The sequence below is a fragment of the Columba livia genome, chromosome 13 (assembly GCF_036013475.1).
Source record: "Columba livia isolate bColLiv1 breed racing homer chromosome 13, bColLiv1.pat.W.v2, whole genome shotgun sequence".
Lineage (NCBI taxonomy): Eukaryota > Metazoa > Chordata > Aves > Columbiformes > Columbidae > Columba > Columba livia.
The window spans coordinates 9,941,686-9,959,424 of record NC_088614.1 but is presented as its reverse complement, the minus strand read 5'-3'; the positions used below and the strand labels follow the sequence as shown (position 1 = coordinate 9,959,424).

The 17,739-nt window shown below is 42.1% G+C and overlaps 1 protein-coding gene across 1 annotated transcript; it reads left to right on the top strand.

Moving 5' to 3' along the window:
- Positions 1–198: 198 nt before the first annotated feature.
- PPP1R3E (protein phosphatase 1 regulatory subunit 3E) lies at positions 199–16,476 on the top strand. Its single transcript, XM_065028350.1, has one exon. The coding sequence runs from the start codon at positions 9,045–9,047 to the stop codon at positions 9,987–9,989; it is 945 nt and encodes a 314-aa protein (XP_064884422.1). The 5' UTR covers positions 199–9,044; the 3' UTR covers positions 9,990–16,476.
- The last annotated feature ends 1,263 nt before the right edge of the window (positions 16,477–17,739 follow it).

Sequence of the window (17,739 nt, the reverse complement as noted above, 5' to 3'; positions counted from 1 at the left end):
TTGTTTTAATGACTCTGCTCTCCTGCCTCCAGAAGCATGGCTGGGGTAGTCAGTGCCTATTAGCAAGTAGCCCCCATTGTTCCTTAATGTCTTACCTTTTGAAAACTGGGTGTCTTTTGCATTGGTAGAGATTTTGTAATTTAAAACTATCTTAGAATGTCAGTCCTTGATCTCTAGGGGCTGCAAAAGTTTTCCTGTGTAGTCCTGCTTCTCAGTGAATCCTTACAACTAGCAACACAAATGTAATGGGAATGTCAAGGTGCCACATTTCATAAACATGAACAAATCCATTTGAGAGTTTCTCCACCGTGACCCTGTGCCCACGCTTCACATGGAATCTGCTGCGTTTAGCCAGGGCCACATTCCTCTGCCCAGCAGCATCCAGGCCCCACTAGTGATGCTCAGTCTCAAACCTCTCAGCAGCGCGTGCACAGTCTAATCTTTAATTACCTTGTGTGCACGATGGAATATCTCTGCAGCTTCAGCTCACCACCAGATGCCTTTCTTCCACAACAGACTCTCAGGACAGAAGGATTACTTTGCATTCTTCCTTACCATCCACTCCTCTAATTTTCAGGATCTCTCTAATCATGAGTAACATCAAGTAGAAATTCGGTTGCATTATGATGATTAGTTTTCAAAATATCCCACTAGAAAATTAGTCCTCTCTAACAGCTTATTTTGCAATATGTTATAACTGAGAAAATAATTTTCACAACTATGAATATTAAAAAAAAAAAGCTGGAGTAGGTTGGAGTATGGATCATACTTTGTCCCTTTTTTCCTGTACAGTTCCCATGCTTAGTTGTGATCCCAACGTTTTCTGTTAGCTGAAGGATGTAAAATGTTGATTTCTGCTGTTGCCTGTATATCTCGTATCTAGAATTCGGAGTAGGTGAACGAGCAGAAGCTCCTTGTTAGAAAGTTGGTCTGTACCGTTACATCAGCTCTCGTGACGCACGAAGCATTCTCTGACGTATAGCGTATAGGGGGTTGCTGCTCGCACTCCCATCGCACTCCCAGGTGTTTGCACAAGGCAGCGTTCAGCCCTAGTGCCATCAAAATATGGAGGGTATTTGCAGAGGGGAGCACATCACGCGTACACAGAAACTAAATTCCTGTTCAGAGCATTTAAAATTATGAAAGAGTCAGGTGTATAAGATGCTGATACGCCTTTTAGGAATAAGTGCCCAATTCTTATTGCAGGGGTGATTCTGCTTTGTTTAGGCTGAGTTGCTTCAGGCTTTTCATTATTCAGAACCGATTTGGCCCATGGACAGAAGTCAGCAGCTTTGACAGAGTGATCCTCATGAAACTTTCACAAATGGCGAGGCAGCCTAAAAGGCAGGACAAACCTTAACTCTTGATTGAGAACAGATTGAGAAGAAGATAATGGCTGTTTAGAAGGGAAGCCTCATGTATTTTTGAAATGCTTTCTTGTTTGCTGTTGCTGAGAATTCACTTATGTCTTGTGCTGGCAGTGAACGCATCCCTGCCCAATTTGTGTTTAGTTCCTGATTTCTCTGTGCTTGAAGAAATTACATGCTGGCAAGCTGATTGTTTTCCATCAAAACAATGGAATTAAAGACAGAGGCACATTTTCTGGCTCCTGGATTTGACGGCGAGTCCTCTGGAATCAGTTCTTTGGAAGCTTGGACCTGAAACAAAAGGGAAAAAATGTTGATTTAACAATCAGGCGTTCCATCATTGTAATTTTACATTGTTGTCAACAACTCTCTTTTCGCTTGTTTTGTTTTGGAACCTTGAATCCAGGAAGCACTTAGAGCTGATCAAGCCCTTAGGTTGATTTCCTTTCCTTGAACAGGAATGGTTTTTTCTTGAGAGAATTTACACGTAAACAAGAAACTGCAGTTTCCTGTGGTGGAAGAACCCAGTGTATTCCAGGGCACGTAACTTGATTAAGCTTTCAATGGCTTAAGTGTTGAATATTTGTTTCTTTATTTTCTAGGCATTTAAGTAGCAGCTTTTCTGGTGTTCTGCTACAGGTCTTGTAATGATAATCTGTGAGTGTGGTTCTTAGAAATATTATCTTGCATCAGGTGAATACCAGCATGCACAGAATACATATTAAACAGAAACAAGCAAAGAACACATTAACAGGATTTTTTAAAAAATTAATCTAATTATAATAAGTAAGGAAAAGTAATTGTAAATATCTGTCAGTCCCACCACTGCTTTCCAGGTCATTTCCATTTCTTTGAGGCGCCCAATTAGTAAGGACTGTATGCAAATGCTTGCAAAGCTCAATAGGATTTAGGACTCTTTAAGAACAGAATATTATTAAATGCCTTATGGAGTCTACATGGATTTAAGAATGTTCCTACAGTTAGGCATTGCTTCAGTGCTCGGCAGCATCAAATACCTAATTACCGTGCTGGGCTACCGTAGTTATTCAGAGTGAATCTAAATGAAGAGGTTGTGCTTCATCCCAGAATAAGCTATTTAAGGCTCTAATGAATCAATCTTATGGTCAGGAAGAAACTAAACCTACCTGAAAGTAATTGGCATTCATCAGCTTATAGTGCTATTAATAGCATCTTCAAAAACTACAAAGATCCACGTTGCTCACAGGGAAATTTGATTGTTTCTCACAGTCTAACAAGCTTAAGAAAAGCATGAAATTGCAATATAGAAATGCTGGGTCAATCTATAGAGTGCTGCAGCTCCTGCAACATGGTTGTTACAGGGGGTAGTTCAGAAGGCTCCAGAATCTCCTGCATTTTTTATTTGTTTCCTTCCTTGACCTCAGCATCCCTGTCCTGACACTATTGGCTGAAGAGCCTGGGATGTCATCATGTTTTGTACATTGGTTTTGGTTTGTGTGTGGCATCTTCAGACAGGTATGACGACTGTTCTTTTTAAAAGCAATAGGATCAGAAATGGTTGCAGTAGTGTGATATAAAAGCACAGTGCCAGTATAACTGCTCAGGATATTCCTGCAGGAGTGAGACCTTTGTATGGCTTGAGATAAATAATGATTAATGAATTTCTAGTTTTTTCCCCTCGCTTTATCATTCATGATGTCGGTCCCTTGTGCTCTGCTGCTTTAGTATCATGACTACAGAAAACAACTTCAGCTGAAGTACCACTGAGCATCTCCTGAGAGACAATGCCAGTTGTGTTCTTCCAAGAAGGGTCTGAAGTATCCTTGGGAGTGGCATCTTTCACAGGTGGAAGTACTTATGAAGACTTGAAGTCAAAGATTCAGAACCATTTGGATCAGGCACATTAATCTCTTTATGCTTTACAGCTTCTGCACTTCTCACATCTTCCCGGTTCCACATAAGGTGTTCTTTTTACTGATGGATTCTTCATTTCACCTTGGGCTCTTTGATCAGTGTAACTTGTTATCTATTTCTATATTAATGCCATATGTTGTAGGACAACAGTTAGACTTACTAGAATGGGTTGAAATCTCTTCATTTTCTGAAGCTGTGTCAGCCAGGGCATCTACACTTAAGTCTCCTTCTGATTTTGATTGATTTTCTGTGGTCTGGGCTTCCTGGGCTTCTTGCCGTTGTCAAGAGATTGCAACATGTCTAAGCAAAACTGGCACTTGTTGGGAATTTAATTTGCCTTTGATTTCTTGGCTTGTTTTTGCAGCTGGAAGCAGGCGAGTGGATCGGTTTAACCCCAGCCTTGCGCTCGCTAATAAAGCAGCATGGTAAATCTAAGACAAACCAGAGCATTTTAAGAAGAAAAAAAAAAAACAAAACTGAGCACTCATGCTATTTGTGTTTTCTTCTGGGTATAAAATAACAAATAATTCCTCACTTTGTTGCACAGTGAAAGACCCAAACTAAAGAACCTGAGGCACTCCATAGTCCCTCACAGGGCTTTTCTGGTTTATCCCGCGATGAATCAAACCTCCGATGTGGTCACTTGTGACAGGTAAACCCAAACCCCACTCCCTCCTTCACTGTTGGGGAGGTCCCTTCACATTTTTTCTTCACTGTGGGTGTAAAAGTGATGATGGGGAAAAAAAACATCCCCAAATCTCTGTAAAATGATTTCAAAGCTGTCGGCCAAGGTGCTTGATCTTGGCTGCCTCCAAACCAGCCGCTGGGCCTGGCAGGGTCCTCCGTGAGGGGAAAACGCCGTGTGGGTGTCGGGGAAGCTCCTGAGGCCCCTCTTGACCTCAAATTCTCCCCTGGGTGCTGGGATTTCCGTGGATGTTTAAAAACATGAAGAGTAAGCGTGTATGAGAAAAATGGATGTGAAATGGGCAAATAGGAGGAAAAGGGAAAAATCTGTGAGCTAGGTGAAGAAATAAGGAGGCAAATTGATCTTACAGTATAAGGAATGAAATAATCGCTTACGATGAATCACTGCCTGACCCATGGATCTTTAAATATTAAAAAAAAATACAAAAATGACAACCATACAATGAGCATATTCTTGTATCTAAAATCATTAACTAGCACTACTGAGACCATCTGCCGCTGCTACCAACAGTCCTGTGGTTATATTATAATGTGGCATGAAGACTGAGCCACAAGCACTGGCCACAGGCTGGGATTTGGGGACACCCCAACGATTTACTCAAATATTTGCATGAAAATCTCTGATAAAAGTTCTAGGACTGAAAGCATCCTAGCCCTGCTAGGTGTTACTTAATCCCTGTTAAAAACATTCAATCCTTGCAAAAACAGCACAACTATTTATATAAGAAAAATACTTCTAATGCTCTTTCGTTATCTCCACAAAATGAGATATATCTGTTTGGGTTTTTTCTCTTCCACTGTAGTCTTAACTGGGGCTTTTTTTAGCTGTCGCTCTCTCCAGAAGTGTTAAGCCAATCACTTAGAGTCAAGAGAGACAGTTAATGCTTAACTAATAAAATTGTGTGAGAGCTTCATCATATAGCAAGGCAGATCCACAAGGTCATGAACTGAGGTAAACTCTTACATTTTTATTTCCTTGTTAATATTGTATCTCCATTTGGATCCTCATATTAAAAAAAAACCCCAAAAATCGCAAACCAAAAACCAAGCGCAAAGCAGCCTTTCCAAGTGTCACATCTCTTTAGCAGAACATGGAGCCCTTTGGAAATTATTCCCTGATCTTTGACATCAAATGTCCTTGATACAACTCGGGGAGTCACACAACTTGCATCTTAATAGAGAAAGACTGCATATCCTGGTTAGGTGAAGATAATATTTGATACGGAAGATCAATACCATTGTTCTTAAACAGAATACTATTTCTTTTGTATTATCTAGTTCTGATCTGGCACTTCCCTGAGATGTGACTAAGATATTTTCTTGGAGAAATAAATAAAGTCTGAGTCAATCACTAATGTGAAATGGTGTGGGAAGGTATTTTTGAAGTATATGCATGCAGAGCAAGCGTATCACGCGAGGCTTACAGCTGTCAGTGTAAATACCACTGTCAGATTCGGGTAGTCACATATGATTATTACTCCTGGGTGATATTACTCTCTAGTGTAACACCTACACAATTCATCAGCTTCGGGAGAGCGGCACAGACACAAACGAGAGCAGAAGCTGACCTTTCCAATTCACATACTGAGTCACCACTTCATCTTGAAAGCTGATGTAATTGTAATGCACTTCGCCTTTACATCCCTTTTATCTTCCCACAGTTCTCATTACTAAAAATAAACCTGTTCTGGAAAGTTGAAGTGCACATGTGACAGTGCCCACTTTGGATAAGCCCCGGCTCTCAGACACTCCTCCCTGTTAATGGTTCCATTGTAGTTCTGCCTAATGCTCCCAGCGCCCGCCTCTGCTTTCTCCTACATTACCTGGGGCCAAGACAACCGATAAATGCAGCAAAATAAACTTCCCAGCTCATTGTCTGCACCAGTTTTGCCTTTTTCTTTGCCAGTCATTTAAATCTCAAGCAAAGAGGGGACCCAGCATCTCTGTTCAGTTAGTTGGAAGTTCTCAGGCAGATTTTAAATGCAATTTGGCACGACAGAACTGTCAGGGTCACTCCGTGCTACATCGGCAGAACAAGAGGCTGTCTCTACAATTTTTGATGTCAGCTGGAAGATGCAGAGATGGGTCCACAAAAAATTATTAGGACAAACTTTTATCCTATGACCATGCTATTTAAATCTGCAGAGGGAGAGGGATCTGTAGGAATGAAAACAATGCCCGAGTGCCATTTCCTAAGTCTGTCAACACTGATTGTAATGTAAGACCTTCTGCTTTTCTTAGCCTATAGTAGAGCAACACTGTATAGCCCTAGAATTTACATTATGGCTGCTTTATTCCCGCTGACACCTTCAAAACTATCATGTCACAAAAATACTATTTTCCAGTGAAAAGATAATACATATTTCTTTAAAGGGGCTAGCTAGATCAGTACTAATAATTTGTTTATCAGCTTTGTTGTTGACAGTTTATTTAGAAATGAGCCTTGGATAATGTCCTTAATGTTTCACTACAAACGAATGGACAGATTAGACTTTCAAACTTACACGTTCAAAATTTTGTGAACTAAATTAAGATAGAGAGTGGGTGGTATATGAATGCCTGCCACTGCATATATTAAGCCATAGTTTCTGTATGTGTGGCAGTGCTCGCTCCCTTCCAAGGATTTAAGCATTTGCTGTGTACAAATATTTACAGTAGGCGAAACCAAAAGAACTTCCTTTTACAAATGGTGCCTGATGCTTCCTATTTTGAACTTGTGCCACAGTTTCCACATCACAGGAGGGTGCACAAGGCTGCAGGCTATTTGAGGGAATGTCTGTGTGTATGCTGGTTTAATTTCAGTGCCCAAAACTTTCATTTACTATGTCTGTCTTACATTCATCAGGCAAGGAAGACACCCCCAGAAGTGAAAGATGTCAGCCTTTGATTTACCAGCTTTGGGGGATCTGTATTTTCAACTCAGTTACACAAACTACATTGCTTAAAATCACCAGTGAAGAAAGCAGTTGTTTGGTGGTTTGTTGTTCTGTAAAATATTACCAAAGTTGTAAAAGAAGAAGCCTGAAAAAGCAAGAGTTTATCACAAGAAGTTAAGCAACTAAACTTACCAGAAGGCAGGGGAAGTTGAAATCTGCTAAGGCGTTTCTATTGTGTAAAGTATAGCAGATGCGAAATTACTCCAAACAGTCGTGTTCTCCACATGTACCACAAAGACATATCCAAAATGGACTGAATATGTAATCAGGTTTAACCCAATTTAGTTTATTAGTTCCAATAGTTTCCCATTAGTTAAAAAGTGCAGACTTTGCATATTAATGTAAAAAATAAAGATCTTACTGTTTGCTGGTTTTAAAGGAAAATTAACATCAGTAAAAACAAGTGTTCATTCCTTAGAAAATTTTGATTACAACAGTTAGAAATGACTTTTTAAATAATTTAAAAGAATGTAGTCTTAAAACTTGTTTGAACAATTCTTTGGACTTGTTCTTTTTCTTCCTCAAATCAGTATGAGTGGATGAAAACCAAACGTGTTTATGGTATTTTCCTAAAATCCTCATTTCTGGGAGGGAGGCATGGGAAAGAGGCCTGACAAATCTTTCCTGTAGTGTGTGTTAAAGGACAAGTGAGATAATATTAAGATCCTGGGCTACTGATTTTAGACATAATCCTTTACGTTATTGCTATTTCATTTTGCAATATCTGTGATCATCCTGTGAATGTAAGACAATGGTGTGACAAATCACTGGGAAGCATAATGGTGTCAAATTTAACACTGCTGGGAACGTTTTTTCACCCCCTACTTAGGAACAATCTGCCATTTAAAATATTTGGAACCCAGGGGCAATAACCTAGGAATTATTTTCATACTTTTTAATAAAGGAGTTAAAGATGATAGTTCTACTATAAGACGGGGGGAGCTTTTCCCTGTGTTCTGGTGTTCTTTTTTTTAACTCTTGGTCTTTACCAGGTTTACTTGTCCCATTCTTAATCTCATGAGCCGCATTTCCACTGCTGTGACTTTCAAAGGAACACCAAGTGTTGCAGATAAAATGATGAAGGTGTAAAACCTCCTGCTCAGAAGCTAAATCAGAATCACATGTCAACACAGTTCAGGCTCAGTCTCTGGCAGGATGGCAGGATCATTGGTTTTAATGCAATTTACTAATTAAAAATGAATACCAGATTACGGATAGTCTGGAATGAAGTGAGGTGTTAAAATAGTGTTTTAACTCCCTGAACTGTCTGCACCAGAGTTCGGTTCTCATTAAACTATAATTCTTTTGAATATTGCTCGGCAATTATTAAAGACTCTTCCAAAAAGTACAAACGCGGTTTATGTTTTATAACCAGCCCTCTGGGTTCAGACTGGAGCTGCTTTTACTACAGACGGAAATCTGTAGCAGGGCTGCGGCAGGTGTATTTTATTCAGCACATGTACTGTAAACGCATTACAGCAGATTAGCTGGATTTCTTCCTTTAAATGTACACTGTGAGATCCAACTTGCAAGCCAGCTGTTTCTTACCGGCCCGTTTAATCTGCCAGAGCCCGGCTTTGGCTCTTCCTCCGAGCGGCTATTTCTGTAACGGATCGGACGAGGGAGCGCGCCGCTATGAATTTTAATGTTTCCACCGGGGAATCCCTCCCGCCTCCTCTTTTTGGATGAGATCCGCCAGGAAAGACCCAGAACACAGCGAGGAGGAGGCGGCAGCCGGTGCGGCAGTTGCATCGGGGAAAGCGGGAAGGGGGAGCGGGGCCGGCAGCCGCGGGGGTGTAATTAGGGAAGGTGGCGAGGACGACGCCGGGGCGGGCAGAGGGATGGGGGAGGAAGGATGACTCGGGGCGTATTTCGCTGGCTGACCCCGGCACGTCAGCAGCGGCAGCCGGAGCGCCGCGGACACATGCACCCGCCGGCATCGCCCCGGGCCGGCCGCGACGGGGACAACGCCGACGTGAATCCGCTGCCCCTGGGTCCAGGCGAGGGGCTGAGCCCGCGGACCGGGCGCTAGAGCCGCTCTCCATCCGCACGCCGCGCCCCGAGAGGAGGAGCCGGGAGGGAGGGAGCCGGGCGGCGGGCCCCGGGCCGTGCGCTCGGTACCGGCACCGCCGCCGCTCCCCACATGGATAAGGCGGGCTCGCTGCACACCTCGGTGCCCACGCCGCCGCCCCGGCTCTACCTGCCACGCAACTTCAGCTGCAGCGCCTGCCTCTATGGCAGCCTGGCCGAGCAGTGCAAGGGGGGCTGCAGCCCCGACGGCGACACCGCGCCCACGCCCGTGGTGCGGGAAGCGGCGGGGGAGAAGCCGGCGCCGCCGCCCCGCGGCCGGGAGCCCTCGCTGCCCGCCGTGCCCCCCAGCCCCACGCAGCGCCGCCGCGCCAAGTCGCTGCCCACGCCCGGCGACCGCAGCCTCCGGCCGGCGCTGCAGCAGAGCCCGTCTCGCCGCAAGACGGTGCGGTTCGCCGACTCCCTGGGCCTGGAGCTCACCTCCGTGCGCCACTTCTGCGAGGCCGACCTGCCGCAGGTGCCGCTGCCCGCCCCGCCGCCGCCGCGCACCGCCGACCTCTTCAAGACCAGGAAACCGCCGGCGCTGGGCGAGCTGGAGCCGGTGCTGTTCGGGCCGCCGCCGCCGCTGCTGGAGCCGCTCTTCCCGCCGCAGCCCGGCGCCAGCCCCGGCTTCGCCGAGCGGGTGCGGCAGCACAAGGTGAGGCTGGAGTGGGTGCGGGCCGAGCCGGCGGGGCTGCGCGGCGCCGTCCGCGTCCTCAACCTGGCCTACGAGAAGGCCGTGTCGGTGCGTTACACGCTCAACCGCTGGGCCAGCTGCGCCGAGGTGCCCGCCGCCTACCAGCCGGGCGGCCCTGCGGACGGCCTGACCGACCGCTTCGCCTTCCTCCTGCCCCTGGCCGCCGCCGAGCCCACGCTGGAGTTCGCCGTCCGCTACCGCGTCGCCGGCGCCGAGTACTGGGACAATAACGAGGGCGCGAACTACCGGCTGCGGGGCCGGCAGCGCTTCCCGCCCACCCCCCCGCAGGACCCCGATAGCAGCGCCTGGATCCACTTCATCTGAGGCGCGGGGGGCGCCGCCTCCTGAGGGAGCCGCTGCCCGCGGGGGAACGAGGAGCCCCGTGGGGCCGGCGGGCCGGTCCTGCCCCCGCTGAGGGCCCAGGGCCGGCGAGTCCCCTCGCAGGAGCGTTCGGCACCTCCTCGGCCGCCCTGCCCGCCCGGGGGTCGCAGCCCAGCGCAGGCCTCCTGTCCAGCCGCTTCTCCGTAAGTCGCTGGAAGACATTTTTCTGAATTTTGTTTACAGATGGATAATATATTTTCTATTTCACTAGCGATGTCGAGGGGGAACCTTCCATGCTGTGGCGGGGGTGTGGGCAGGGAGCCCGGGGACACCTTGGTCCCTGCTGCCCAGCCAGGCTCTGCGGACGGGGGCTGCGGGGGATTTGCAGAATTTGCTGGCCAGGACCAGGATCCACAGGTGCAAACAAATGCTGTCGGGTGCCCGGGGTCAGGATCAACTGCTGTCACCTCTGGAAACACAGGGAGTGGGGTCACAGAGTGTCTGTCCAACTGTCTGGTTTGCCTAATCCTGCTTAAGCAAAGCCTGGCTCTGGCGAGGTGCTGGGCCCGTGTTCAGAGCCACCCTGGCCCATTCGTGTTCATTGTCCTGCAGGGTTAAGGGTCAGATCACAGTTACGATCCAAAAGCCAAGAGTATGGATGCTCCCAGGTGTAATTGTTTCATTATGCTGTGAAAAGGATTGATTGGTTCAAAGCAAAGATATATTTCTTTTAAAAATTTTAACTCAGCTGTGTTTAAGCGTATTTAGAAAAGAAAAATAACGTCACGTAGTAATTGAAATGCACCCCACTGGGAGATGTTATAAAGCCTATGCTTTGTGTTATAATTCGCCTGGTATGTTGTTGTAAACGTGTGTCAGGATCTGATGGTTGTTTCCGTAAGATTGGTCCCAAAAAGCTGCTTGTGCTCAGGTCAGCAGGAAAGTCGTGGAATTGCACCGAAGGAACTAGAGATGTCAAGGGCTGAATCCATAATTTCGGTCTGCACCCCAAGCAATACTTTCAGTTCTATTTCTGTTAACAGTTTAATTGAATTTATTGTGCTTAGGTGTCAGTGCAGGAGCCTGCTTTCCGAAAAACAAAATGCTCCAAATTGTTCATAATAATTTCAGTAAGTGGCAGATTTCACAAAGCTGGCTAAGTTTAGTCAGACAAATTGAAGAGAGTCATATCGTGCCAGATAAGATATATCAACGAAAATTGCAGAGCTTGCTGACTTCTGCCTTCAGAGATACGTTATGAATTGTATTAGCAGTAAATATAGTATTTTCCCTTTTAAACTTGATTTTTCAAGAGTTTGGCTGAACACAGGTTGTGCTGGTGCTAAATCGGGTGCAGATTTTCCAGGTTGTAGAGAGGGATGTGTTTGCACCGGTGTCAGTGTGATATGACTCTGAAGGGCTGTAAGATCAGGTCTTTAATGTTTTGGATCTTCTGTGGATTGTTTAGGAAAGAAATGTGATTTTTAACTGTGGTTTTGTGTCCCTTGAATGAGTCAAGTGTCCCAAACAGTTTAAGCAATGTTGAGTTCTCACAGAACTTTTTGATGTTGGTGGAAGTTGAGAGCACTTTTGCCTCCCAAGGGTCTGGTTGAGTCAGAATAATTAAAGTTACAAATTCTGGGAGGGAGAAAAAAAGGTCTGGAAAGTTGGCAGGAAAACAGTATTTCATTAAATTTCTCTAGACTACTGTTTCTGATTTAATAGAAAGAATATCAAGAGTAGGCTTTCTGTGGTATTAGTAACTTGGTTTTAATTTTCCAGTAAGTTTTCTAATCCCTTTGTTTTTAATAGAAAGAGAATATGAAAGAAATATGCTGTCAATATCTCCTGAGTATTTAACATTTTAGAATATTAAGGCCCTGATCATGTAATAAAGCAATCCTATATCTTGCTAGTACATATTTATACAGCTAGAACTGCAGAACTAGCATCTTAAAATGTTCATGGTTAAAGCGTATTAAGTGGTATATTTAATAAAGAAAGCCCAAGTGTCTTTTAGTTCAAGTTATGGTTTTTATAAGAGCCTTAATACCGGAGAGAAGGAAAAGGACTTGTCTCCATTTGAAAGCACTTTGCAATCTGGTGGAACTATAGCCAAACCTCTATTATTTATGTGTTATAGCTTTCTAAATCATTTCTTGCTTGGCCTTTTTCACCCAAATAGTGAACCAACAACTGTCCCGTAGATTGATGAAAATGCTTGGAGGAAAAACAGTTTCTAGGCATTTTGCTTATAAAGATTTAACAAGTGTTCGTGTTTTAATGGCTTTAGAAACACGAACGGTGCTAAAACCGTTTTAAACAGTGAATAACTCTAATTCTAGAATTTCAAAGTAATTTTCCAGTGAATGGCACTTTTCCTTGTGGTTTGATTTCTGCAGCATCTGCAGGTTTCTAATCATTAAAAAACCCCCAACCTCCTTATAGCAACTGTGGCTTAAACTTTTCAGGTTTGGAATTCCTGAATGGATGTACATGCATCGCATACACTAGCAAGTTATTGTATTACCCATTTTTTTTATCACGACTTAGGTGAAATTGCTGTTGCTCTCGGTTGACATTTTGTTGGCAGAATTGGGCTATGGCTTTATAGATATTATTGCTCTTTTATTTGTGACCCCCTTTGTCAAACACAAATCTGAATATTAAACCTCTTAAGGATGGAGCGTACCAGAAGAATGGTTTGCAAAGCAGAGACTCCTGAGCTTTCAGCAGTTAAGCCTGTCCTGAACACATCATTTTGTGAGTAACTTTACGGGCTTGATCACAGATTATCAATGATGTATGTGCAAGTCCAGTAAAATATATGATCTTCTAGAAGTTTATATAAAAACCTGCTTTTTAAAGCCTGGCAAGGTAAGGTTGTGCCCAGTCACCTTCGACTAGGCAATGCTATTGATCAAGTCTGTGGAAGAATTTCTAGGTGTTTTAATAGAAATTTATCAGTGGTATATGCCAAAGCTGCGCTACATCGGTTACACATTTTCACTTCTATCACATCAATTTATTTCCAAGCAAGATTTATTCATATTTGCAGGAACATGTTCAGTTGCAGTGGTCGGGAGTGCTTTTTCCTCTGGCCGTGTTCATGTGCAGTTTCCAGTCCTTTAGATTTCAATCTGTTGCTTGCTAGAAGCTTTGTGATAAACAGAAATGAAATAAAATTCCCCAATAATGATTATATAATATTTATACAAGTGATGACTTGGAGGAGTTAAAACTGTGGTGGAGAGGAGAATTTTCCTGTTGGCGGGATGTCAATCGTTTTAATGGGAGCAGGAGCAAACCAACTTTTAAAAATTCCATTTCTGAAGAATATAGTTCCACAAAACAAACTTTCACAGGCAAAGTGAAATATTTGAGAATTTTTAAGCCAACCTTTTCCTGGGAAAAAATATCAGCTCTTTGTATTTTTATTTGCGTGAATAGAACCCACGCCACCTTCCTTTCCAAGTGATACTAGAACGGTTTAGGCAAGGCAATAATCCTGGGGTCCTGTACTTCATTTTAGAGTGAATCATTCATTGCTTGTGTCTCTGCAGATGTAAAAATGTCTGTCATTTATTGTGCACAGTTGTAGCTTTATGAAATGTGCCATGCTATTTTATGTGCAATATAATGATGCAGTGAGTCAAATTGTACTCTATGTCTCATATACATTGATGTTTGCTGCTTCACGCTTCAACGGGTAGATTTTTTGCATGTGATTCTATGCCTTTCATGGCAATATTTTTGAAATCTACCCTAATAATTAGAAATCCTAAGAGTAATCAGAACTATTCAGTGACTGTAGATGGAATTTCAGCTAGGTAAACATATTACTATTTATTAGCCTACAATCATCAACTGAAGCTGTCGTACTCATTTCAAATAAATGTACATAATTTCAGGTAATTTATTTTTTTCATCTTTTACCATTTGCAAGTAACTTTTTGATGCGGACATGCGTGCCCGGGTGTCTCAGAAACAACAGAATAGGTGCACGCTCTTTGTTTCAGCCTGTGTGAGGGGAAAATGTGTCACTTGAGTGAACAAATGTCTGTTCATGCATAAGCGTGATCTCTTTACAGACACATGAAATGTTTTTCCGCAGCACCAACAGGCAAACATCTGCTAATTCTGTATCTTCATGTAAAGTCACCCACAGAAATACACAGAAGCTGCTTTTTAACATATTGTTAAAGAAATGTTTATGTGCCTTTCAGCATTTCCTAGGAAGAAATCTCACGTGTTCCTTAGCTCTCTTACCAAAAGTTCGATAACGGCTTTGTCATTAAAAATAAGTTTATACTAAAAATATAATAGTCAGTTCTAATTCTTGACACATTCTCACTTGTGCTGGAGATCCTGTATCTGTAGCAGCCAGAAGAATTCGATAATATTTTCTCTTATTACAGTGAAATTACAGTCAGAAAGATGTCTTCCTGGTACACCTGTGCAATTCTGTACTTAAGCAAAAACCACCAACTGTGACTATAGTTAATATAACAAAATATATTTATTGTATATATTCACTTACACAGATATTCTAAATATATATTCTATCTGAAACCAGAAGTTCTAGTTTTTTATGAAATCAATTTGTGGAGACACGGTCTTTTCAGCTTTTACTGTTATTTTTGAGCACTGAAATTAAGGTTTTTCGAGCATAAATCGTTTAAGGTTAGAAGTAAGTATAGTCATTTTTGCTGTGAAATAATTCTTTTTTGAAATAGCCTTATGTAGAGCTGTTCAGTATTTCTTCTAAATGGAAGATGGTGACGTTTTTCCAAATGAAATCTGTTCAGGGAACTGTACCTGTTTCAATAGGAAGGTTTGAATGGTGAAGCGATAGGAGAACAAGGGACCCCCTTAAATCCGTGTGTGGGGTTGAGCACAGCTCTGCCCTGAGCAGAGGGAACGCTGAGCTATACAACATTGGCTATCAGTTGGTCTCTTCCTTTATCCAACTTTAAAATACAACTTTTATTTTCCAGAGGGGATTTTTGACCCTGGATTTTCCCATGTTGTATGAATATCTTCTTCATCCAGCTGTCCTGGCTTTTGTTTGAGCTTTCTGTTGTTGACAAAGTCCTGATTTTGTTTTTATACAACATAGATTATTTTACATTACATTTTTGGGGAAGTGGCTGGAAAGCTGTTTTCCTTTCACTTTTAGTTTTTTATTCTGCGTGCTATTGTATATTTTAAAATGTCCTTGAAATAACACATGCACTAGTGATTCCAAAGAATATAGCTAGGAAAAATGTCAAATGTGAGATGTGCTTTTTAAAAACGTATGTGCTTTGATTTAGTAAGGCAGGGAAAAAGACATAGTCTCCCTTGCAGTGTATTAATACCAGGGATTTCTTTCTATGCAATATTATGGTGCACCTGTTTGTTGTTGGTTTCTTTTATTTGTGGGTTTTTCATGTGTTCGGTTCTTTTGTTTCTTTGTTAACGATTAACGTGATCGGTATAGTTGTTGTACTGGTGTATTGTGTATAGAATGTTCTGTTAAAAATGTCACTAAGGAAACTGAATGTCTTAAATAGTATTTTATATTTAGGCTCTTTTTTTGTCCAGTCTGACTTCACTAAATCACAATCCTACTCCTTTGAATAACAATAACAAGACAATATTTCATAAAACTGTGTAATGAAGTCTCCTGCGTTACACTATACTCTTTATCACCTTCCAGGACAAAAAGTTGTGTTACTGTTGTGAGTTTTAAAGTTTTTGTATCTCTGTATTTAAAAAATAAGCCAAATTGTATGATAATTTTAAATTCAAAGAGCTAATATACATATATGTTTTTAAAGCTGATCAAAAGTAGTAAAACTATAATTGGTTGGGATTACTCCCAAGTGAAGTTTCTAAACTGTGGTATAACAAACGTTTGTGTATGTCCTGTAACTGGCTTGGTTTTAAGGTTGATGTAAAATCAGTATTGCTTGGGTGCAAAACCTGCCTGCGTCTGGACTGGAGTCCAGGGGGCACTGCAGGGACATCGACTGCTGTGCCAGAAAATTACTGTTCTTGGCGTGGTTTAAGCAAACCGAACTCCCTTACAGTGTTACACAGATTATTTCTCTCTGTAATGGAGCTGCTGTCTGTTGAGGACAGTGTAACATGCAAGTTTTTATCACTGTTTCCTTGAATTACCTTGAATTGTCTAAAAACCCCCACCAAGTTCTTCCTTAACTATGTACTTAACTAGGAAATTACTTTTGGTTGTGGTTTCTTCTACAATATTTATATTTTACCAAGTAATGTTTGTTTCTAATGTTTGTAAAAATAATGTAATGTCACCAAATGTTCAAAATCAATGTTTTCTAATAATGCCTTGTAATTTACCTAGCCTTACAGTACTTCAGACTATTTTCCACCAAAACTGCATCTAGTCACTGGTTGTCACAGTTATGAAAAATATATATTTATAAACCTGTAGCTTCTAGCTGTCATTAAAGGTTAATGATACAAATTGTGAGCATGTGGTGAATGTAAACCTCTCTCTTTTTTTTAACTGACAAACCATGATTGTACATAGGAAGACACGATGTGATGTACCTGCACATCTGAAGACAAATATTTAATATTTGGGCCAGATTTTCCAGGAGACTTGTCTTCGGGCAGTCTCCATTGAGAACGTTCTCTATGGAAGCTGCAGTGTATTGAATTATGCTGGGAATCTGGCCTTCTGAAGTGTAACCATCTTTCAAGACAAGATTGTCGGTGGGTGTAAATATATGTAGCTGTCTGTATAGTCTTGTGTTGTTAACCCCGTTTAGCAGTCTGTACTTCAGAACAGGACATCTGCACCAGCTGGTCTTGACTTTAGTCCTGGCTTTGCATCATTTCGGTCCCTTGTAGCAGCTGAAATGTTCTCAAGTGCAATTCAGCATTTAGCTGGTAAAAGCCTGTGCTCGGTAGCAATACCAGCCCTCGGGAGGGGAGGGAGCGGCTTTCATAGAAGGAACAGACGAGATGTGTGAAAAGAACTGTGATTTTTTGTTTAAAAAAGTAACAGTTTAAATGTATTGATGCTGAAGGAGGAAGGCTTCTAAGCCCCATGTGTATTCCGCATTAACTGCAGTCGAGCTGTTTCTTTAACCAGCACGTGCATTTTTCTCCACTGGTGATGCAAAAATTGAGGCTATCTAGTTCTTAGCTACATTAATTGCAAGGACTCTTCCAAATGTAATTGCTGAGTTCAAAATATCTATTTATTGAATTGTTATAACTCACTGGTTTTCAGTCTTTCACTGTAGACAGCATCTTATCTTAGGAAGTCAAGAAGAGTTTTCAGGTTTCTTTTAACCAACACTTTTTAAGCCTTCTCTATAATAGATAAAACCCATACAGCCGTAAGGAGCAAAAATGATACACATTTCTTCTCATGTAATTAGTACAGCTTACTTTTCTATATTCTTTCAGAAATATCTGCTTAGCTATCTCTGTGTTATTGTTGATATTTTCATGGATTTCTTTGGAAGGGCAAAGTAACTAAAACATAGCCCCAGATCTCAGTTTTCTTCCAGAGGGAATGTTTTTTGATTGAACATCTATCTAATCTTTTAGTTCAACTCTTAGCTCACATAAATTACAAAATTATTTTCTTAAAGTGCCATTATACAAATATTAGACTGTAATAATTAGAATAATAGAATGTAATTTCCCTTTCCTTTTTGGTAAGGCATATGTTTTGAATTTAAAACTGCTGTTAGGCTTGAGTGATCCTGAAGTAATGAGA

What these genes read in the sequence shown, in the direction of transcription:
- PPP1R3E (XM_065028350.1), top strand. Translation starts at nt 9,045, where the DNA reads ATGGATAAGGCGGGCTCGCTGCACACCTCGGTGCCCACGCCGCCGCCC.